Consider the following 23,011-nt stretch of genomic DNA (forward strand, 5'->3'; position numbering starts at 1 on the left):
CTACCTACCTACCTACTTACCCTCCTACCTACCTATCTTGTTTTAATGTCTACCTACCTACCTACCTACCTACTTACCCTCCTACCTACCTACCTACCTCCCTACCAACCAACCTACCTCCCTACCAACCTAACTACCTACCCACCTACCCACCAACCAACCAACCTACCTACCGACCTACTTATCGACCTACCTGCCTACCTAACCTCCTACCTACCTACCTACCTACCTACCCACCAACCAACCTACCTACCTACCGACCTACCAACCTATCAACCTACCTACCTACAAGCGTAACTTCCGTCTACATCTTCATCTAACCTACCCTGCGAGCAGTTGGTTTCTCCTATTCTTCCCGAGAGAGAAACCACTGCGAGCAACCATTTGATTTTCCATCGAGCATTTGCGAAGTACGTCACACCCCACGTGATGTATTTGACATCACTTCGTCTTATTTCGCGGGAAATCACAGCAGGCTTACATTTAATTTATTCGTCCTTAGCGCTGGACGGCGGCTCACTCAAAGAAACTAACGGTTGCTCGCAGTGGTTTCTCTCTCGGGAAGCGTAGGAGAAACTAACTACTCGCAGGGTACATCTAACCTGAACGAGCCAATACAGTTTGCACTTACGGTTTGCAAGTTTCTTGAGCTGTGTGATAAAAGCCAGAGATGATGCAGAGATTCCTGACCCCGTCTTGGATTTGTTGAGCTCCATCCTGAACGCCTTGGACTGGATAAGAAGTTTGTAGAGTTCTTTTTGAAGAGGCGTCAGGCGACAACAAACAACCTGTTCCACTGAAATATCACGAAAAACAACAGACAAGCTAATTCTATTGCAATCCTTAAAATAGTACCGGCCTTTAGATTCAGGAAGAAGTACTGCTTCAGGAGAAGGGGGACGACCAGGACGACAATCTCGTTCCCAGAGTCATCGTTCCCTTGACCAGCGGTCGGGAAAGAGAGACTCTGGTCAAATCCAAAAAGGGCCATATCTGATTGGCTGTTTAAAAACGGTTTCATTTCCTGCCACTTTACCGGATGCTATTTTTTTTTTGCGGGAATATTAACGACTTCCCGAAACCAGTCGGCCGATTGTATCCTTCGAAGTGTACACTACATTGTTTAACTTCCTTAAGGGAGAATTAAGATTTCCCTAACCTCTCAAGAACGTAGTCCAATACGTTGTGGAAGAGCTCTACTTTAGAGGAAGAAGCTATATTTCTAAGGGTTTGACTTTCCACGCATGGTCGGAAGACGCTTCATGCACGCGCGGTTATTCAACCGGAAACAGAGTTTTCTAGTTCCGGTTTTGGATTATCCCAGAACCTCCCGCGCCTGTTCCGCTGGACAAGGGTAACGGAGGCTCTAGAAACGAGATTGCTGGGACGACAACAATTGACCATATTCGTATTCTCAGTATTGGACTGTAACTAGCTTGCAATGGAGGCTAATGCGGGGGAATATATTAACAAGTATTTGCATTTGAAAATATTCCCCTGCATTAGCCTCCATTGCAAGCCAGCTCCAGTCCAATACTTTCGAATACGAATATGGTCTATTCGGAGTTTCACGTTTTCCCGCGCTTTGCAACGTTTGCGTGGATTGGCGTCGACGTCTGATTGGTTTGTTGGATTGCCTGAGTCTGTTGCCATTTGCCTTTGCAAATTCTCTTTCAATACAGATATTACGAAGGCTGTCTAAACTATAAGGCGAAATAGCAGATGAATTATTTACGAAATGGAATGCATAAATTATACGCACCTTTTACAGGCAAATATTTTGACAATATAGACGCTAAAAAGGGAAAAAAAGGAACCTCACGTGAGAAATAGGCGTTGCAACAACGTTAATGATATACTGTTCATAATAGCGAAAGGTTAACAGAAGCTGTACATCAAGATTTATCATCTATTAGCCAAGTATAAAAAGTACAAGGAAGTCAATTTGATAAGATTTTAGACAGTAACTCACATGTTCTCCTAATAATGCACTTGTTTACTAACGATGCAAGCTAAAAAACAAGAAGAGAAAAACATGAAAAAGGCGTTTTCCCGCTGAATTTGACGCACTCGTCTTCAGGACCTCTAACATACCAGTTTTGTTTTTACGACATGTCGACTTCGATAATCAGTTACCTAAATGTACTTCTGAACAAGCGCATAGCAAACTACTGCTACTTTTTATCTGCACTTAACTTGAACTTCCAAGCGGATATACCGTAACTGAATAAACGGCGCATTAAGTCACAAAAAAGATACATTTTCCAATTGTAGTGTAAAATTTGAATAATTATACCTTAATGGGATTTGATCGTTTAGGCGAGTGAAGTCATGAGAAGGACGATTACGTTGGTGACTAATTAGCTCTTTGACAACATGAAAATGTTGTCTTGACTTGGAAGATGACTTCGTTCAGGTTGTCTACACTTTAGTCGAAACAAAGAAAAATCCTAGTATGCCTTCTGTTTGTTCTGTTTGCACACGAAAAATTTACCTTGCCGTGCCCAAAAACCCCGGTACGGTTCCAAGATTCGAAGTGCCGTGTCAGATTTTTGGGCTAGTGTAGAGCGGACTAAAGAGCCACGTAGTTTATAAGATTATGCTGCCGATACACACCACTTTCTTAAAGAGCAAGGATACAAGGAAAAGCTGTTTCTCTTGCCAATGTATTTATAACTTTTTAGGCTTCAACTAAAGCAGAATTAGTACAGTAGAAAAGTTTATTTTCCGTTAAGTCACTTCCAGTTATTTCTATCGCCATGTGCTTGCAGAATTCCTTTCTGTGTGATATCTGTTCTTTTAATTTGTCCTAATTCCGCGCTCTTGGTAAATGCCGTGAACTTCCTAGGAACAACAAGGTCATTCTCTAGTCTTCGTTGAAAGGAAACTCGATAAGCGTCTCCCTCGATTAAGCGTCCTTCTTCCAATAAGGCCCCTACTTTGAGCTGACATTTTAAACAAGCACCCGGGTACTTATCCTAGGAAATACGGTATACGCTTTTTGAAAGTGTCTTTACTACGTAAGCTTGAGCGGTCCACGCGAAGAAAACTAGTCTAGGAGAATGGCTGGTGCTTAACGAGATATAACTGTAATTCACCTCGGCCAGCTTCTCAGCTCCCCTCTTGTGATCTGCATCAGATGCGTCGGCATCTCTCCCTCGTAAAATTGGATTCTCAAACTTCTTCTTAAACTCTGATACTGTACCTGTAATTGTTGACAGTATAACTAACCAGATATCTAGTTGAGTGTAACTTCTCTTAAGTGCTATTTCTATTCCCAAGTAATCCACCTGAGGCCCGTTTCTCGAAGGTCCCGTAAACTTTTCGGGCCCGAAAAGCAATTTGAAAAACTACGATCCACTTATCCTTAAAAACTGATCTGTTAACATGCTTTCGTTATCAGAGAAAACATTTCATGACTTGAAACGTTTCCCTTTTCAAGATACAAGGCGTTTTATGTCACCCGGAACACGCCCGAAAAGGTCCGGGACTTTCGAGAAAAGGCCCCTGGGGCCCGTTTCTCGAACGTCCCGAAACTTTACGGGTCATTTTCGGGTGTCACAATTCCCTTTGTATCTCAAGAACGGAGAGGATTTAAGTCGTCAAACTTCACAGTAATATTTTCTTTTTGTTATCTTAAAAACATGTTTAAAAATCAGCTTTTCAAAACAAGCGGTTAGCAGTTTCACACATGGCTTCTCTGGCCCGAAAAGTTATCGGGACGTTCGAGAAACGGGCCCCTGGCCCGGGTTGCTCGAAGCATGGTTAGCGCTAACCAGCGTTAAATCACCATGGAAACCTATAGATTTTGATACCTCTTACCCAACGGTTAGCGCTGACCAGGCTTCTAGCACCCGTCCCTGAGCGTTAGCCATTGTTATTGTAAAAACCAAGAATACACAAAGACAGAGAAAAACTCTAACCAGGGTCCCGGGGAGTCTTTCTCTGTCCTTCTGAGCGCCTATTTCCATTTCTAGGGCCTACGCTCAGCACCACATTGTAATGATGTGCTCCTCGATTTTCGTGTTTCAGTAAAGTCAATCGGTGCTTAAGTAAATTTAATCGATAGATTGCCGACTCAGGGTCCGTGTCTCAAATGTCCCGCATGTTTACAGATCTTTTTCGGGTATCACAGTTCGTTCGGCATCTTGAGAACGGATAGGTTTTCAGTCCGCATCAAACTCTACGATCATTTTGTTTTTTGTTACCTTGAAACATGTTAGAAGACTAGCTTATTATCAAATCAAGCGGATCACACTTTCGTAAATGACTTTCGGTCCCGAAAATGAGACACAAGGCCCTGTCCGTGTCAACTTATTGTTCATGAATAACTTTATATCTGTCTAGAAAGAGAACAAGACAGTGACTGTGAACGCATATGGACGCTTCTTGGCATTGCTTTGAACCCCCGTCAAATACCTGTCAATGTATGACGCAACACCACATATAGTAGACAAGATAAATTACTCTAACTAAGCGGTGAAAGCACTCGATTCCCTCCCACGAATGAGGCTCGGGTTCGATTCCCAGACTCAACGTCACATGTGAGTTGAGTTTCTTGGTTCTCTACTCTGCTTCGAGAAGTTTTTCTCCGGTTTTATCATCTCTTGGGGTGCAGTGATGGCGCAGTGGTGAGAGTACTCGCCTCCCACCAATGTGGCCTGGGTTCGATTCGCATACTCGGCGTCACATGTGGGATGAATTGTTGGTTCTCTACTCTGGAGTCTGTTTCTCGAAAGTCCCGATAACTTTTCGGGCCCGAAAAGCCATTTGTAAACCTGCCAACCGCTTGTTCAGGAAAGCCGATTTTTTAACAAGTTTTCAAGGAAGTAAAAAGTAAACTGGCCGTGAAGTTTGACGACTTAAATCCTCTCCGTTCATGAGATATAGAGAGAATTGTGACAACCGCGAAAATGGTCAGCAAAGTTTCGGGACTTTCGAGAAACGGGCCCCTACTCCGAGAGGTTTTTCTCCGGTTTTATCTTCTATTGGGGTGCAGGGATAGCGTAGTGGTAAGAGCACTCGCCTCACATTGCTAGCCTACGAGAAGCCGTACCCTCCTCCCCCTGAAAGAAAAACGGGGGGGGGGGGGAAGAGATACGGCTACACGTAGGGTACTGCATTGCAAGCTAGTTCCAGTCCAATAATGAGAATACGAATAATGGTCAATTCGTGTCCCACCGCTAAATACATTTGCTACTTTAATACAGTTCATTCAAGTTCATTTACAGTATCTCACCTAAAATTCCGCTATTTACAAAATGAACCAGGCTAAAATATTCCAACAAGTCATTCTGAATAGGTGTGCCTAACAGTAAAAAAAAGATCATATGAAAATCCCCCTTTGGCTTAACTCGCGTTTGACTGAAGGGCGTGAAAGGGTTGAGTGGCAAAGTTTGACGTCATAGTTTTCGAGATGTCCTTCCCAAAAAAGTTGACAAGTTCAACAAAAAATGGTAAATAAAACTAAAAATGAGTGAACTCAACAATTTTTTTTCCATACACAATCACTATTAAGCCTTTTTTCTTTGACCGAAAAGCTAAACAAATTGCTTTGAAAGCGAGTTCAACACTAAAGAACAAGAGGCTATGGGTAGCCTATACTTTGTTCGAAGGAATTTTAGCCGATTGTCTTCAAAATTCAAAGTATTTCAGTGATTTTTAATGTTACAATATCTTGTTCAATTCCGTAGTCCGAAGTCCACATTCCCTGACCCAACCCTATGGTTAAGTGCGATCGTAGAATAGTTGTTCACATTTAAAACTTTTGTTAACGACGTTGACTCCAATCAAAACCAGTAAACAAAAGCTTTACAACTTTCCCCGATGGTGTCTAAAAATACTTTTTCTTAACAATACCAGGAGAAATTAGCCCGGTAAGATGTGTTACCGAGTCATACGATGACCGGGTATTGCATTGCGTGCAACGAAAACACAAAAACTCGTTTCCGGTAATGCACACAATTTGTTAATGCCTATTTCCCCGTCAATCTGTCGCGTAGTGCGTCCGTGAAGTAGTGGTCATCGCGATTGCCTTTGAATGAGGGGATGCCGAGTTCGAATTCTACTTGGGCTGCGTTCTATGAGACAAAGAAACCTTAGGCATGCGCAGCCAACGCGCGACCCCACCCCACCCCCCCCCCCCCCCACCGAAAAAAGAACTCTTTGAGTCCAAAAACGGAGTCGAATCCTATACTTCTCTTTGAACAAAATGGCAAAATAACAAACAAAAACACGACAAGAGGCCTACCGCAGTCGAAGGCAACGCGAAAACTCCCTTTCATGATAGCTTCTACTGTATTTACGGCAGGGGTGGGCACCACTCCTACCCCGTTGCATGCACAACATGTCCCCAGTAATACTGGTACCGACCTCAAATGGACGGAAAGTTGAGTGAACTCTTGTGCGCAAGTCCGGAAGGCTGGGATGCGGTCCGTGAGCGATATCAGGGAGTTTAAGATCGACGCGACGGCAACGAAACCGTCACAAATTTTGCATATTTAACGAGCAAAAACAATAGCTTTGCACGCTCTGCACGTGCATTTTTCATTTTTGTACATTTCTTTCACGTTTTCGGCAAATCTACGACGTGAAATGACCAATTCTCAACTTTTACGGAGAACGTGAACAAAAGGCAGCGAATTTGAATTTTCTGTCGTAGATTCAATACCGCACCTCCTAATTCAGTTCCTGGGGAGTTACACTAGTTTTTAGAGGGTAAACAAGCCGACATGACGAAAAAGATTAATAAACCTGAACTTGCAATTTTAAATGACGTTTTCGTTACCGTCGCGTCGCAGATCTTAAAGTCCCTATTTACTACGCTACGCGAATAAGTCTGGACTAAGTCAGGGAAAAACATAACTACCGTTTCTTTGTATCGCAATATTAACATGGCGGCGCTATGACAGTGTGACGAAAGGCTTAAAGAACCAAGCAAACAGCAAGACTGATAAAAGCAAGCTGTGACATTCACCTGACAAAAGCACTCTTTTCGTCGTCTTCAGTTTATCCAGAGCCAGATATGTCTGGCTTTCAAGATTTTTTAACCTATGACCCTGTGGAAGTAGAGGGAACTGTTCTCGCAGACTATAAGCATTAAAATAATGTATCTACATGTACCAGGAGCCCATTACCCGGAGCCTCCATCTTCCATATTAACCCTCTGAGTCAACCCTGTCCCGTATCTTTCTATTTTTAGAAACACCTCGCAGGGGAGCTTTACTGGGTGTTTTCACAATAGCTGATCATAAGAGACCTATGGTCAGCCATTTATTACGTCACATACGTATGTGACGTATGTGAACAACTTCACGTATGTTCTCAGTCACATACGTCACATACGTCAAAATGTAGTAGTTCTAAAAATAGAAAGATACGGGACAGGGTTGACTCAAGGGTACAATACAGATGGAAGCTCCGGGTTATGGGCTCCTGACATGTACATATATACAGGTGTAAGTAGAGATTCAAGGTACCCTAATCTCTAGTTTTTATTTATTTAACAAAAGCCAGATATCTCACAGAAAGGATGGCTGAAGAATATTCAAGATTAGTGTTCACAAGGCAAAATATTTGTGTCAGTTTTTGTTTTTTCCGATTACTTTCACGTATCCATACTGAAGCTCTCAAAAACAATAGGAGGCTTTGGGGCTTGGCCAAACGGGAAATGTTTGGCGACCAAATTAGCTGATGTTGAAGTGAGTGGCCAAACGGTTAAAACCTGTTTGATTTAACTCAGATCAAACTCCACAAGCAAAGAACTATGGGTCACAAATACGTAAACAACACGTGGATTCAAGCGGCTGAGCAGGCGTTGTACGCATGCGCGAGCCACGCATGTTTGATACGGCTGTCCAACGAACAAAACTTCGCCCAACAAACACGAGAAAAAAAAGAAATGTTTTAAGTTGCTTGATCGAATGTTTGATGGCCTTCAAATTTTATCAAACACGACCAAACACGATAAAACAGCATCAAACAAGGTGGTCAAACGGTAAAATTTTTGGTCACCAAACAATGTTTGATGTTATTTGGTCGCAACACATTTCCCGTTTGGCCAGGCCCTTACAAGCACACGACGTTTTTGAGCCATGGACGGCAACTGGAAGTGAGCCGTATTCCTATTTAACTTGTGATGACACTGTGTTCATATGGATAATTCACCTTTTCACCATAAGAGACGATTAGTTTTTAAATCTGGGAGAGACCACTTTCCTGCCATGCGAAATGTTCACTTCCGGTTTCCGTCCGTGGCTCCAAAATGTCGCTTGCTTAACCACTCTATAACAAGCATTAGAAACCTGGGAACTAGAAGTGACTGCGTGCCTTTTAATGTCACAGTCTACGCAGCCACGTTGTTCACGTATCTACCAGTACAAAAAAGTAATGAACTGTTTCAAGAATTCTCTTGAGCTTAAAGACCCAGTTCAACTGTTTCAACAGTTGCTTCAAATTGCATTCAACACTGTCGTCCACCAAACGTTGGGAGCATTTGAACAGGTCGTTCAACATCGTTCAAAGGGTAAAAAATGTTGAAAGCTTGTTGAATCAGATTTAAACTGACTTAGACTTTCATTCAACATTTCTTCGCTATAGAAAATGTTGCAGAGAGTTGAGGCCGTTTAAACAGTTTGTTAAATATTTTGTATCAAATCTGGACGGGAGAGTCCGGTTCTTTGTTCCTAGTTTCCTGCAATCAAAGTGTTGGCTCTTGAACGGCCTCCAACAACTTTGTTCTGCCCAACACTCGTTCAACTTTGATGAAAGCATGTTGAAGCAAAAGTTGAAACTTTTTAAATTGGCCTTAACGAGTTTTTGGACGTGTGTACAATAATTATACAACGAAAAACCTCCAAACGTTACTAAACCATAATGCATTATAGGGGTGCATGGGGTGGGGCCCATATGGAGGTGTCACTGACAGGAAACGTAACTGAATTATTTCAATTTAAAAAATAAATTTTCATAAATTGACTCTGACCTCATCACAGATGACCAATCCCACGGGTCCTGCATGCAACACAGAGGCATGGAGACGAAATGTTTCATATGAGATGATTAACACTGGATACATGGTACGCTTTCCTTGCTGAGACATGAACATTTCTGAAACAATCAAATTACACCCAGGTGACATGTATTTCATTCTGTAATGCATGGTTTTCGATAGCTTTTCAAAGGACCGGATTTGATATTAAAAGTACCGGACATGGTTATTTTCCGATGAATGAAGGGGTAGTTTCTAAAGAAACTGTGGTGCTGCGTCGGTGGGGAAGTAGTATACAAAAATTTGGTTTTACCAACGGAGTTGATAATGTAAATTGGCCACCGTACAGAGATTCTAAAAGCTGACGTTTCGAGCGTTAGCCCTTCGTCAGAGCGAATCCATTTCCATTTCCGTTGTAAGGCCGACTGCAAGTGCATTGGGGCAAAACTTCAAGGAGGTGTGAAACTCTCAGAAACGGTGTTTACATTCTTGAGATTGGATAAACTTATCGTGTGAATGAAATGTGATCAGATCGTTAATCCGTTTAGTAAGCGAAATAAGGCCATAGTTTAGAGAGGAGAATGGTTATGAAACCCGACATATTTCTTTGTTGTGTGTTTTTGTTCTCTTTTTTGGCCTTGACCGTGCACAAAACACAATAGTTGTTTACTCCGTACTGAGGAACTAACCCATAGAAACGTGTTGGTTACGCAATCCATGCATAGTGTATGCGCGCAACACAAAAGATTGTGCACGGTCGTGGACTTTCCAACCGAAATCTTGGCTTCTTTGTTTGCTCCTTTGATGTTTGCCGAGCTTCCAAACCATTCACCTCTATTAACTATGATAAGGCGATGTGACTTCTTGTTAGTTTGAAGGGTCTACTGCGCGATGTCTTGTGTTTCTTCAGCCCATGGCTTCCTGATATACCCAAGTCCAAAAAGAAAAAGAAAGAAAAAGAAGCCAATGAATCTTAAAATTTATAGCGTCAAAGTACCGGAAGTGAAACGGTAAACAATGGTACGAGACGTCCAGCCACCGCCCTCAAACGAAAACCCTTGTAATGAGATCAACTGTCTCCACACCAATGTAGCCCGGTTTCAAATTCTGTGTGGCAACATAAAATTATGGTCATTTAAATGTTCGCTCACTACTCTAGCGAGAATGTCTTAAAAGCCAGGGACCTGGAAATACGCCTGAAAAGTTCCTTGGTAAAATCTCTGATGGTAAAACTAAGGCATAAACAAAGCCCTTCCGTTGTATCTGTAAAAGCTACGTGTTTGGAGCAATTTCAGAATACCCCCTCACTAAAGCCCTTAGTGCTCAGATACCAAGGTCCGCGGTCCGCAGTCCCGTAGTGAGTGACTAAGTGTTTGTGGAAAGCGCTACCGCGGTCCGTAGTCCCGTAGTGGGTGACACGAGCTTTAATGCACAAAAGTTTGTATTTTTTGCTTCTTTTTCTCCCCTTGAATTCCATTTAAAAACAACTGCATTTAAGAATACGTGGATCATAATTTAAAGAATGGATTTATGTATACAGGACTTCCCTAGAAACTGGCCTTTACACCGAGAAGTTTTCCACTCTCCTCGAAAACCAACCTTTGATTCCCGTTGATTTGATTTGTCAATCGCTTTTAGAAGAAGAAGAAGAAGAAGAAGAAGAAGAAGAAGAAGAAGAAGAAGAAGAAGAAGAAGAAGAAGAAGAATGAAATGAAAAAAGAAGAGGGAGGAGGAGGACAAAACTTTATTAAACAAGACGCCTGGTGGCGTTTACGTGGGATACTGCTGTTTGTGCAAAATGTGAAGGTTGGTTGCAAATGTCACTGATCCCTGAAGCCGACTGAGAGTGACAAGGGACGTGGTAAAAGTGGTAACGAAGGTTAAGTGACTGTGATGAGAATCAAAACATTTCCTTTGCGACTTCAAAGCGTTTTCATGAATCAATCTTACACGTATTTGTACGTGCTCACCATGATTAAAAAAAAATAAATTTAGTTACATTTATTTAAGGTGGGAACCGGAAATGAAGACAAGAGGTGTAATCGATCGATCGATTTCAAAGGAAGCTTAGGATGCTACATGTAGCTCTTGCAGCAGACGAAGATCACTTCAAGGATACTTTCTACTGCGAATTCAGTCTGAGAACGTAGTAATTCGAAGAAGGGAAGTCGTGTGTGCGTTGGAAAGTCCGTGTGAACTTTTCGGGCAACAAGTCTACACTGGTGGACGACGAGAGATCTCAAAACTGTACCAGTCTTGATCCTCTCAAACCTGCACGACGGGGTGTTCCCAATTGGTCACCCATACTAACCTCAACTTATTGTAGCTTTGGAGGACAAATACGAACTAGTGTTTTCCTGTTTATCATGTGGTTGTTAGCACCATACAATATACTTGTTATTCTCGGGGCCAGTATGATTAACAGTTATTCCATATCCAACAAGCGCGAATGGAATAATTGTTTCATTAAATTCCTTAAACTCCAAAAGTTTGGAAGTAAGAAATGCGAGCGAAAAAAGCGAGAAAATCCGAGAGAAATCGAAAAAACTTGATGAGAACTGATGCGATGTTGTATAAGACCTTGAGGTCAGACTGACGCAGGCTCATCACAAAAACATTTCTTACCTTTTCGCGTACTTCAAAGCGTCCGAATTGATACAAACTTTCCACAAAAACGTTTCTTTTTTTGCTTTATTCCGAGAGAAATTTCACTTTCAGGCAAAAAAAGTTTTAGTTTAGCAACGCTTAGCGCAATCATTTACCATATAAGGTCAAACTAAGGTATATGAGCCGATAACCGAGATTGAGTGAACCAATCATAGCACGAGAAATGCCTTAACCGAGGCTGAAAATTTAACAATAAAAGTTATCTTAAGTCTTCAAATGACAGAGAAAAGGTGCTTTACACTTAATACTCCCAGCGGGCTTCTGAGGTGATATCAACTTACCCAGTTTCTTGTCAATTTCAGTTTTTGAGCCCGAGTCTATGGCCAATGCCGAGATTCTTCCAGAAAGCCACTTGTGAAGTTCATTGTACCAATTCTATCCGAATAAAGAAAAAACTAACAATAACATTTATTTACTGTGGCATGCAGTAAGAGGCGTGCTTAAAAGTGAAAAAAAAAGTTTCCTTTTATTTAGCACTTCTGTGAAACAACTACCGGTAATAGACCTGCATTGCATTAGATAGCAAAGAAGGTTGGTGAAATAGGGACAAAAGCTTTGAAGCCAATATCTTTGGTTTACCAACTGTCACTGTGAACATGAATGACTGCGGTAAAAATGATTTACTTGTATGTGTGGAATTTCTCTGTCATTGAAAGGAAAAACGAGAATGTCACCTAGTAATATTTTTAGCTATTTTTAAACAGATGTCTGAAGGTCTTTGTTAATGACGAAAAACGTCAATACAATTTTCAGCATCATGAGCTCCTTAAATAAATAAAGAGTTAGGTAGACACTTAAAAATAAGACACTCTTGGACTGGTTTACTTGATACAGCACAAGATGAGCACAAGCAATACACTGTCTGTAGTCTGTCATAACTTGCACTGATGAGCTTTCACTGTCTTTGGTTCTAACAAAAATGACACCAATCCTAATAGGCTAAATTATGAAAACTCTTGTGAGTTTGCATATGTTGCCAGTGCTCATTCTTGTATTATACAAGTAAACAATGAAACTACAACTTTTCCTCCCTTGTTGTCTAGACAATAGACCGAATGCATAAATGGCGGCCAAAAAATATTCTTTTGTTTAATAGACTCACTAGCCTTGATCTCAAGCAACATTTCTTTTGTATTTTGTACATGCAAACGAGGCTAGTGAGTCTAATTAGCACATAAACAAAAGAATATTTTTTGGCCGCCATTTATGCATTCAGTCTACGGGGGAAAATAGAGACTGATAATCAATAACCTTGGTTGGTGGAAGTAGTGTGCAGAAGTGCCCATAAAAGTCATGCCATGCCCCTGGCAATCTTGATGCCAGAGGTCTTAATTAAAGTTACTCAGCATGATCTGTGCAGACATACCAGTACATGTAAGATCTGAGGCTTTGACGACAAGAATAAGATCTCAGTCAACAGAATGATATTTTGCAGAATTGTCCGATGATTATTATGATTCCAATAGATAATGTTAGAAACCCATAAGAGTTGAAACGTGTAATGGTCCCTTGTGTGCTGCGAAACAAGCTTCCGAATATTCAATTTGCTAAGTACCATATTTGGAACAACAAGAGCGAGGGGTTTCCAAATATGGTACTTAAAACTGAGACATTCAACCAATCAGTTCACACTGAATATTCGGAAGCTGTGAACGCGCGTTACACGTTTCAACCCTTATGGGTTTCTGATAATGTGTAATGGAGAAAGTGTGTAAAATACCTTGACGAGACTTGAGGGAGCCACTATAATCACCTTGTTTGCTATTGGCTGACCTATTTTTGAAATGAAAGAATTTTTTAAAAGAAACTTAAAATTTAACCCTTTAACTCCCAATAGTGCCACTTATAGATTTTACTCGTCAATGGGGAACCCCACGGGGCTGAAAGGGTTAACAACAGCTGGATTCACTCAAAAACGATGTCCCCATTAACCCTTTAACTCCCAATAGTGCCACTTATAGATTTTACTCTGTCTAATGCCAGACGATTTTACTCGTCAATGGGGAACCCCACGGGGCTGGAAAAGGTTAAGGTGAAAAAAGAAGAATTTAGAGTGTTTTTGCTCGAATGTGACTTGATGCAGCAGCCATATTTGTATGCTAAAACAATTAAGAGCCACAAGAATCATCACAAAAAATAGAGTTCAAATTCCCTTTAAGAATAATAATTATTTCACTCCTCCAACATGACCACCATGACGTCAAGTGAAAACACCCTACAGCATTTAACATTTTTTTGTAAGTTTCAGTTTGAGTTGACGTAGCTGTTGTTTTTTAACTCTTTTATCTCATTGATACCAGCAAGTATTTAAAATTCCCTGGCGTCAAATAAAGGATGAGGCTAAATCGCATGGGTGGGTGGGTGGGTTGTGGGTAGGTGGGTCATGGGTCGTGTTTGTTTGAAGATGAAAAAAAGATAATTATATATTAGCTATCTCAGTGCTCGGTCCAAATTTGTCTTATGTCTTAGGTCTTGTCTGTTTCGAGAATTTCCAGGCGTTGATAAAAAAGGGGTTAGGGTTAGGTTAGGGACCCATGACCCACCCACCCATGCTGATTAGACACTCTCTCAAATAAAGGAAAATCTATAAGTGTCACTTTTGGGAGGGAAAGGGTTATTACAAGATTGTTATAACAGAAACATGAAGCTGGATCGGAGTAAACTGGCTAATCTTAACTACCCAATGACAGGAAGTACATGCACAGTACTGTATCTTCTTTTTAAATGATCCAAAAATAGTCTAATTACCCTCTGGTCCTTGCCTCTGAAATCAAAGTCAGATTTAAAAAAGTTTAAACACCAATGCATCTTTACAAAACCATTAAGTACAAAATTAATAATAAATTACAATTAACAATTATTCACGGAAGGCGAAGTGAATATTGGTGAATATTCACCGAGACGTAGTTGAGGTAAATATTCCCCAATATTCACTGAGCATGAGGCGAATAATTGTTTTAGTGTAATTTTCAGCGGGTGAATATCAAGAAAATGCAAAACAACGTGCTAAAACATGATAAAAGGGCACAAAAAGTGCTTGATTAGCTTAGCAGCTGCCCCTCCATAATGTTATATTCACCAGGTAGCGCGGTGAATATGACACTTTAATTCTTAATCACCGCTGAAAATTATACAAACAGCAAAACCCCAGCATACAGCAGTTGGCTAAATTTGCATTCCCTTCAATGTTGGCTCTAAAATTTATAAATGTAAATTTAACAAAGAACTACCATGATAATCTTCTGACTACAGCAGGTTCAATAATAATAATAATTTAATATACTTCATGGGCTTGACAGCCAACAAAAAGGCTTCATTCTAGTAAAAACATAGTCACGTGATTTTGCCATACTATATACCTAATGCAATAAACAACGAATCATGTGCCCTCCTCCCTCCTCTCAAAGTTTTCCAAATTGCCCTCCTCACTCTGCCATTTCGGCAATTTCATGAAAACTGTGAAAATGTGCATGACAATCATCCTCATAGCCCTTGGTCCCATGCAATTATGCAGTATGATACAATGAAAATTAGACTTACCACAAGAGTCCAGATCAATGCAATGCATTGCAATGTTTTGCCTAATCCCTAAATAAAAGAGATTTTTATGTTGAGATGAATAAAGACATTAACATTTCACATAATTACAAGATCAGTTCATGGCCCAGTTGGTTGAGAATCAGCCCTCTGTGCGGGAGGTCACAGGTTCGCACTCTGGTCAGTCACCAACACTCAGGGTCTTACATGTACATGTAAAATGACTGAGGAGATTATTAAAGTGCTTCATTTCTGTAAATGAGTGTTGTCCTAAGTAGCCTATGTACATAATTTATATGTAAGGGACATCAAGTGAGGCCAAACGCCACTGTGCACATGATGGATGAAGAACCTTCGCTTATCTACAGCATCAGGAACTGATCAGTGAAGGTTCTTCATCCATCATATGCACACTGGCGTAAGGCCTCACTTGATGTCCTTTACATAATAATTATAATTATGCTTCATTTGTAATTCAAACATCTGCAAGTAGTTTGACTTTCACATCTTCTTGGATAACGACTACAAACTGTAGGCCCTAGTAGCTGTCTCATAATCCTTACAACAGTACTGTTAAAACTAAAAGAACCCTCAGTGCACCATTCACAAAGAATAGAGGATACAATTCCTAGTGTCGTGGTCTACTTCTGCCAGCATATGGTCAACCTGGTTGCAAATAGCTTATGAGAGAACGAGACCACAAAAACAGGCTGTATTTGCCAGGTGCTGGATGGAAACTGAAGGTGAACTGAAGTGAAGTGAACTTCACAACATATTAAAAAAATTAAAGTACATGTACCTACTGGTGGTATAATACATTGATAAATAATGATATATATGGTGTGATTTTGTTCACTGTACCATTTCATCTGCCATGATGCATCCAAAGCTGTCTTTGATCCTTTCACCAGTCACACAGTCATATAAAAACTTAACACCCTACAATAATATTATAGTAAAAATAATTATAATTATTACAATTATTATTCTTAGTATTAAGAATTTACAATAAGGATGTCAGTCATTTAACACTTATTTGGTATCATAGAATTACTTGCAACTGTATGTACAGTATAAACTGTATATGATTGACTTTCATTGATTTTGAAAGGAGAAAAATGCTGTTTATTACACACACAATGTACCTCTCTCTGATGAGGACGCAGAATCTTACTTAGCACTGGATCAACAACAACTGTTGAAAAGGAAAAATTCGGTCAAATTTTAATTTCAGCAAAACAAAATGTAACAATAATTATTGTTACCGGTATAAAAGCAAGTAGGATTATTTAATATATCTGTAAGAAAAAATATATATATTATGATAATATTACATTCCCTTTACATATATCTTCTGGGTAAAAACTTTTTTCAGTACATGTAATAGACATTTGAACATTTAGGTCTATTGAATGATAATTATTACTTTTTGCAAAATCATGGCCGATTTTACTAAGAAGCAAAACACCTATACAGTACACTGTAGATGTATTTCCACCCTTCCACCACGTGCCCATTTTTTGTTGTTTCCTTTACAGGGTAATTTACTCACTGAAGCAAATACATAGTATGCTTTCCTAATATGACTTCAACATAAAATGGTCTGGAATAAGAATTAATCATTCTTAAATGGCACTTTCAGACAATGTTCACTTCACCTTACCATGAATTTCTTGGCTTTCCCTAAATATTACACACGAAAAGAAAGATGAAAAAAAATATATATGTATAAGCATAACTTATTTGCATGTTACTTTAATATAATTTGTTGATTAAAGATAAATAATGGAAAGGATGGATGCATGTCAAGTGCAAACTTGTATTGACTTTTTATAGTGCAGGTCTTCGCTTGAATTGACCAATAAATGGTGGAAAAAAAAAAAGAAAAATCTGGACAAGTACATGGGTGAAGACAAGTCATGCAGAGTATCACGTCTTTTACAATTTTATTATGAATCAAGTTTTACTGGTGGCATGCCATATGTTCTTGCTTGGTACCCACATTTCACACTAGACTCCTAGCCTAATTCTTAGATGGTCCTGCACTTGTGTCATGCATTCTTTCGCTTAGATGGTGTGACATGAGTGACCTGGACATGAGTGACATGAGTGACGGTCTGGGCATCAGTCGACATGTAACTATAGGCTCCTGGATCTGAAAAAATGGTCAAGTCTATTGGGTACTTTTTCACTTACAAATCAACAGTGAGCTTTTCATGAGCAGAGAGTTCAGGAGGAGAGTAAAGTACCAAAGCATCTTCTTCATAAGGGTCATGAAGAGCTCTGCGGGGTCCTTTCCTTTTGATCCCAAGACCCCTGGAATGAATTGACCCTGATGACAACAAGGTACAGTGCACATGTAGATAAGATTGAATGACATCTAGGTCAACTCAAAAACTACAGTATGTCCCCTTTAATTATTGTACCGTAATTTAATTAACCCATTGACGCCTGAGAGTGAAACTTGATAAAATGACACAATTACAATTTCACTCGTCCATGGGGCGGTGTCCGAGGGCGTTTGAGATGTGAATGGGTTAATGCAATGAATAAAAGTGCTGTGGGCTGAGGAAAAGTGACTGCATGGTCAACACAGAAATGCCTTAGCGATTAGCCTATCAGTGGGCTTGTTTTATCGGCAATAAGCACTTTAGTCTAGCCATATGATAATCGAAAAAATTGAAGGAATGCAGCCAGGATGAGACATGATAAAAAACTTGAATGGGCGTTCTCTGGCTAAAAAACATTAAAAGTTGCTGCCAGCTTTCGACCACTAGAGCTGAGGTCTTCAACAGGCATCTTTTTGTCCGTTTAAGACCTCAGCTCTAGGGGTCGAAAGCTTGCAGCAATTTTTAATGTTTTTTAGCCAGAGAACGCCCATTCAAAGTTTTTTATCATTATGATAATTAACAATAATTTGTTATTACACCGATTGCACGTTGGATATGAGACGCAGATAGCTGACGAGGCGTGTAGCACCAAGTTGGCCAAAATCATCTAATCCAACAAAAGCAAGTGGAAAATTAATTAGTAGTATCACCCAAGTAGTGGACTAATGCAAATCCTGCATTTTGAATGGCTGCGCTAAAACAATTAGATCCTTCACCCTCAAGAGCCACGGGTCAATAGCCCATTCGGTGTCGCCTCATAGGCTATTGACCCGTAGCCCTTGTGGGCCACTTGCATTCACTACTGTTTTATTAAAAGCGCCCACAAATTATGGATAAATCTTCCCTACTTCATTTTCTAAAAACAAAAAAACACTGATGTGCACAGTTTAATACAGTATAATAATAATAATAATAATAATAATAATAATATTGATAGCTCATATACACTGTACCATGATGGCTAAGCCAATCAAAACTCTAGAATTACAATATCCAAAGATCTAGTTTTGAATAAACTAAAATTAATTAATTAATACATGTAGATAATTTGCAGTGTACACATTGTACCTTCAAATGAAGTCAAAGGGCTAATAATTTTGTACCTTGATAGTTTGGGATGGGAACTTTGAAAGGCTTGGCAAGAATTTTGCGAATCAGTGCTTCCTGATGATAAAATGCAAAAGTTTAATGTTATTAGAAACAATTGGTAACTTACTATAAAAAAACATATACATGTTTAGAATGAGTTTTTTAAGCTCCTTGATGAAACATGTTTAAATAAATGATTGATTGATTGAACATGGTAAATTACTTCAAAATAGTGTGACTAAAGTCACTGGATATTTTTGGCCTGAAAAGTTCAGGGCTTTCAATATAAGCCGGCTGCTGTCGGAGCTCCGGTGGCTGTGAGTCGTCAAGTCACCAGCTACTTGGTCTTCAACTACTTCAAAAATAAACCTCTCAAAATGTTTACAGCCTATAAACCACTCTACAGTGCAAAAGATGTTCAAATTTGCCAACAACCGCCCTGAGGATTTGTGTATAAAACGTGCATGTTCTCATCTTACGCGTGTTTGCGTTGCCTTAGAATGAAATGAAGTGAAGGGAGGTGTCCCTTTTGTTCATAAAATACATTTGTCATTGCCTTGGCTGATTTTGATGCCAGAAAGCTGGAAATCGTTTTTCCAAGCTTCTAGATTTCAAAAATTTCTGGGGGAGCATGCCACAGCCTCCTGTGAGTAGAAAACTACTCAAAAATTTATTGAAAGCCCTGAAAGTTGTACCGTACCACAGTAATTTTTCCTTCTAATTTTTAAAAATAAAATACACTTGATTATTGCACAATGTAGTCCTATCTCACAACACTTCAAACATTCATGGAATGTGGAAGACTATCCACAGTGTTTCAAAAGAACACTATTAACTACTACCAGGTGGGATGGCCTGGCCATAACTTTACACTCAGTACTTTGGGATTTCCTAAAAGATTGCATATTCGAAAAAAAATATGCATTTTGTTTAGTACATTGCACTGAATGAAAAATGAAGATAATTCAGTGAAGAATCACTCCCTTACAACTTCTTTTTTGCTTCAAACGAGACAGGCTTAATAAAACCCTAACCACTAAAGGTTGGGTAGGAAACATTATATAAGGAGGGATGTTGGGAGGGGGGGGGGGGGGGGGGGCAGGTGAGGGATGTTTGTGGGGGGGGGGGGGAAAGGTGAGAGGAAAATGTAATTATCAGGAATCATATACAGTACACTGTAGGGCAATATTAAGTTTCTTAGAGACTGGAAGTTGTTTTTACTTACGTGAAATGAAAAGCTTGTTGAAGAGTTATGAGCTTCAGTTGAAAGCGGAACAAGAACCGGTCTAACTACATTTGAGGGGTTTTCATCTCGGGACACATTCCTAAACTTCTGCAACAAAACAGCAACAATAGGAATAAATCTGAATTGTATTTATTTAATACCAATGTATTTATTTATTTATTTACAGATTAATTAAGACTTCACTCTCAACATAGTAAATTACTACGTACTACTTAAAAAAATTGCTTAAAAAAATTCCAACAATAAATAAAACAATAACATAACCATTACTAAATTAAATCAGTATGTAAGATTACACAGGGATTGCCTAAACCAACATAGCGAAGTACAGGTAGATGCTTTAATTTCTAGTGGGAGATTATTCCACTGCACAATAGACCACTTTTGATATAATAAAATTCAGTCCAAAACAAAAGGTATCATCTCAAGGCTCTGGGGAGTAAACTCATGCAAATCCTTCTATTTATTCCCCAGAGCCTCTAGATGATGTCTTTTGTTTAGGACTGAATTTTAATATATCAAAATTGGTCTATTGTCCTAGGGTAAAAAGAACTCTTATAATAATCACATGACTGAGAGACGAGACCCTGGTGTCCATTCTGCTCTTACATGTACATTCTTTCTGAAACGTGTCGCATTTGTAAGTGGCGAACCCATTACTCTGTTTGTACAACGTACAGAGACGTGCATTGGATCGCCTGAGCTCCAGAGATCTCTATTTGAGAGAAGATATAGTAACATCAGTGCATGACACTGTCTAATCTGTCGTAGGAACATAGTACCCAGTGAGCTGCTCTGCATTGGACCATTTCGACCTGTTGTATGTTCTTAGCTACGTACATTTGCATAAAAGGTCCCAGACAGTGGCACTATGTATGACAATTCAACAATCGGTCTTTAATGCTACACACGTAGGGCTTTGTATGCTCCTTCGTTGGATTTGGCCGAGCAAGTGTGGAGATTGCATTCTAGAAAGTTCAAAGTCTTGTTTGCTTTTAGTGGTAATTTCATTTACATGATCATTCCAACGTAGATCATTCGAGAGGTAGATCCTTAGACACAAATGCTACCTTGAAAAATACTAGGTTGCTCAAAAAAGCTAGTGAGTTACCCAGCCTTTATTATCCAAGTTTTCATGCCTGTTATTCACCTTTCTTTTCAAGTTGGAGAAAACCACATGTATTGCTGTGAAATTTTACATGTAATCTTCATGACTGTCAGGAATCTTGCAAAAAATTAATTAATTGTCTTCTTTGAATATTCTCTATAAATAATTTCAAATACACAATTTCAAGAAAACAAAACAAATAATTGAGAAATTTCTAGTGCAGGTGCAAAACAGAGTTTTGATGAGACTTTATGGAGGAAAAACAGACCTGTGAGACAGGCTGTCTGCATTAAATAGACCTCATATGATTATTATTTTTGTCTAATGTCTGTTTTTAAATCACCCCAGTCAAAGTTAAAAATCTACATAAGCGGTAACTCATGCGATCACCGTGGATGTTAAAAATAAAAGTTGGCCCATAAAATTTAAGTATATGTGGTTTTCACGTTACGCCATCGCCCCCATGTTGGTTGACGAGTTCATAAGATCTCTCATTAGCTCCTTTTGTTCGCCAACAAGCAATTGTACATAGCAGCATTGTTATCTGTGCCTCTAGAGATTGGTTGCCAACCACCTATAAGCCAACTTTTATATTTATGTACAGTGTATTAAAGTTCAGCCTTTACTTAATTACTGTTACACACAGCTATAATTACAGCTTTCATAACAGCTTTAATACTTTATCACCTGCTTTCGTCTGCTCTGGATTTCATTCTCCTCTCCAAAGCAATGTTTTCTTTTCAGAACTTGGCTTGGAGCAAGGGACCGCCTCTGCAATTTATTGAAGATACATAAGCACCGGTTCGTTTATAAATCTTCTTATTTTTATTGTAAACTGGCCAGATATTTGACGAGAAGGTAGTATTTCGAACTTAGGAATTTCATTTGAACTTTTGGGAACTTACCATGGTTCTAAAGATATAAAAACCTCTTATTCTTAGTTCTGCACAACAAGCTCATATTCGAAATAGGCGCCATGTTTTCCCGCATACATTAGCATTACTCGTACCCAGGGTAACTACGGGAAAGAAAGATGGGAAGGAGTTGGGCAGGAATAGAGGGTGTGAATCGCGTGCATCGTGCATAGGACACTGAATGATAACTGATGTTTAACCTGTTTGGCAGTTGTTTAAAAGGAAAACGAGAAGGGAGAAAGAAAAGAGAGCGCAAGGAGGACGGCAGGAAAAAAAGGCGAATTGATAAGCAAATCCAAACCGCCAGCATTTCGTTTCCTTCAAATAGTTGATTCACTGCTGTCCTACATCTACAGCTACGAAGATACATGTACCGTGACCATCTACATCTTCGACGATACCATGAGTTTCGAGGAACACGTTATTGAACTATGCAGGACTACTTTTTTTCACATCAGGAACATTAGTCGCATACGCCCATGCCTCGGCATTGACTCTACCAAAACTCTAGTGCATACATTAGTAACTTCTCGCTTAGATTATCGGTACGTAATGCGCGTCTCTATGAATATCTTATTCAAAGACTACAATATGTCATGAACGCGGCGGCCAAAGTTATCACTTGCAAGCGAAAGTTTGATCATGGCACACCACTACTTAGTAAGCTACACTGGCTCCCCGTCCGTCAGCGTATTGTTTTTAAGATCTTATTGTACACCTTCAAGGCACTCCATGGTGTGACTCCAACGTAACTGACTGGGCCAGGAGCCCATGAGTTGGAGCCTCCATGTGCACTATATCCTAGAGTCAAAACTTTGCCCGTATCTTTCTATTTTTAGAACCAACCCTTCAGCAGGAGACTGACATTTACATTAATTTACATCAATTCGCACAATTTGCGTACATTGTTTTTGATATTTTTGTCTTCGCTATTTTAAACAGCGCGTGCAGTGCCGAACAACTCGTGGCGTTCTAAAAATAGAAATATACGGGCAAAGGTTGACTCATAGGGCTTGTATGGGGGAGGCAAGCTCCTACTGATGGGCTCCTGACTGAGCTCATCAGTCCTTA

General features: G+C 39.7%; 1 protein-coding gene across 1 annotated transcript in view; it reads right to left on the minus strand.

The window, feature by feature from the left end:
* The window catches only part of LOC137973487 (DNA repair and recombination protein RAD54-like), a 31,493-nt gene extending 9,466 nt beyond the window's left edge, over positions 1-22,027 (minus strand). Inside the window, exons 1-19 of the mRNA XM_068820311.1 lie at positions 21,932-22,027; positions 21,714-21,797; positions 19,898-20,005; positions 18,687-18,747; positions 17,390-17,525; positions 16,857-16,876; positions 16,339-16,388; positions 16,055-16,132; positions 15,197-15,244; positions 14,405-14,420; positions 13,377-13,429; positions 11,938-12,031; positions 8,984-9,108; positions 6,977-7,058; positions 5,240-5,308; positions 3,099-3,205; positions 1,973-2,012; positions 1,763-1,795; positions 632-796 (exon numbers count right to left, since the gene is read on the minus strand). Coding sequence (XP_068676412.1) covers positions 632-796; positions 1,763-1,795; positions 1,973-2,012; positions 3,099-3,205; positions 5,240-5,308; positions 6,977-7,058; positions 8,984-9,108; positions 11,938-12,031; positions 13,377-13,429; positions 14,405-14,420; positions 15,197-15,244; positions 16,055-16,132; positions 16,339-16,388; positions 16,857-16,876; positions 17,390-17,525; positions 18,687-18,747; positions 19,898-20,005; positions 21,714-21,797; positions 21,932-21,934 — 1,372 coding nt within the window. The 5' untranslated portion in view covers positions 21,935-22,027. The remainder of the gene's footprint in view (positions 1-631; positions 797-1,762; positions 1,796-1,972; positions 2,013-3,098; positions 3,206-5,239; positions 5,309-6,976; positions 7,059-8,983; positions 9,109-11,937; positions 12,032-13,376; positions 13,430-14,404; positions 14,421-15,196; positions 15,245-16,054; positions 16,133-16,338; positions 16,389-16,856; positions 16,877-17,389; positions 17,526-18,686; positions 18,748-19,897; positions 20,006-21,713; positions 21,798-21,931) is intronic.
* Positions 22,028-23,011: the final 984 nt, after the last annotated feature.

The sequence above is a fragment of the Montipora foliosa genome, chromosome 10, assembly GCF_036669935.1.
Source record: "Montipora foliosa isolate CH-2021 chromosome 10, ASM3666993v2, whole genome shotgun sequence".
Taxonomy (NCBI): Eukaryota; Metazoa; Cnidaria; class Anthozoa; order Scleractinia; family Acroporidae; genus Montipora; species Montipora foliosa.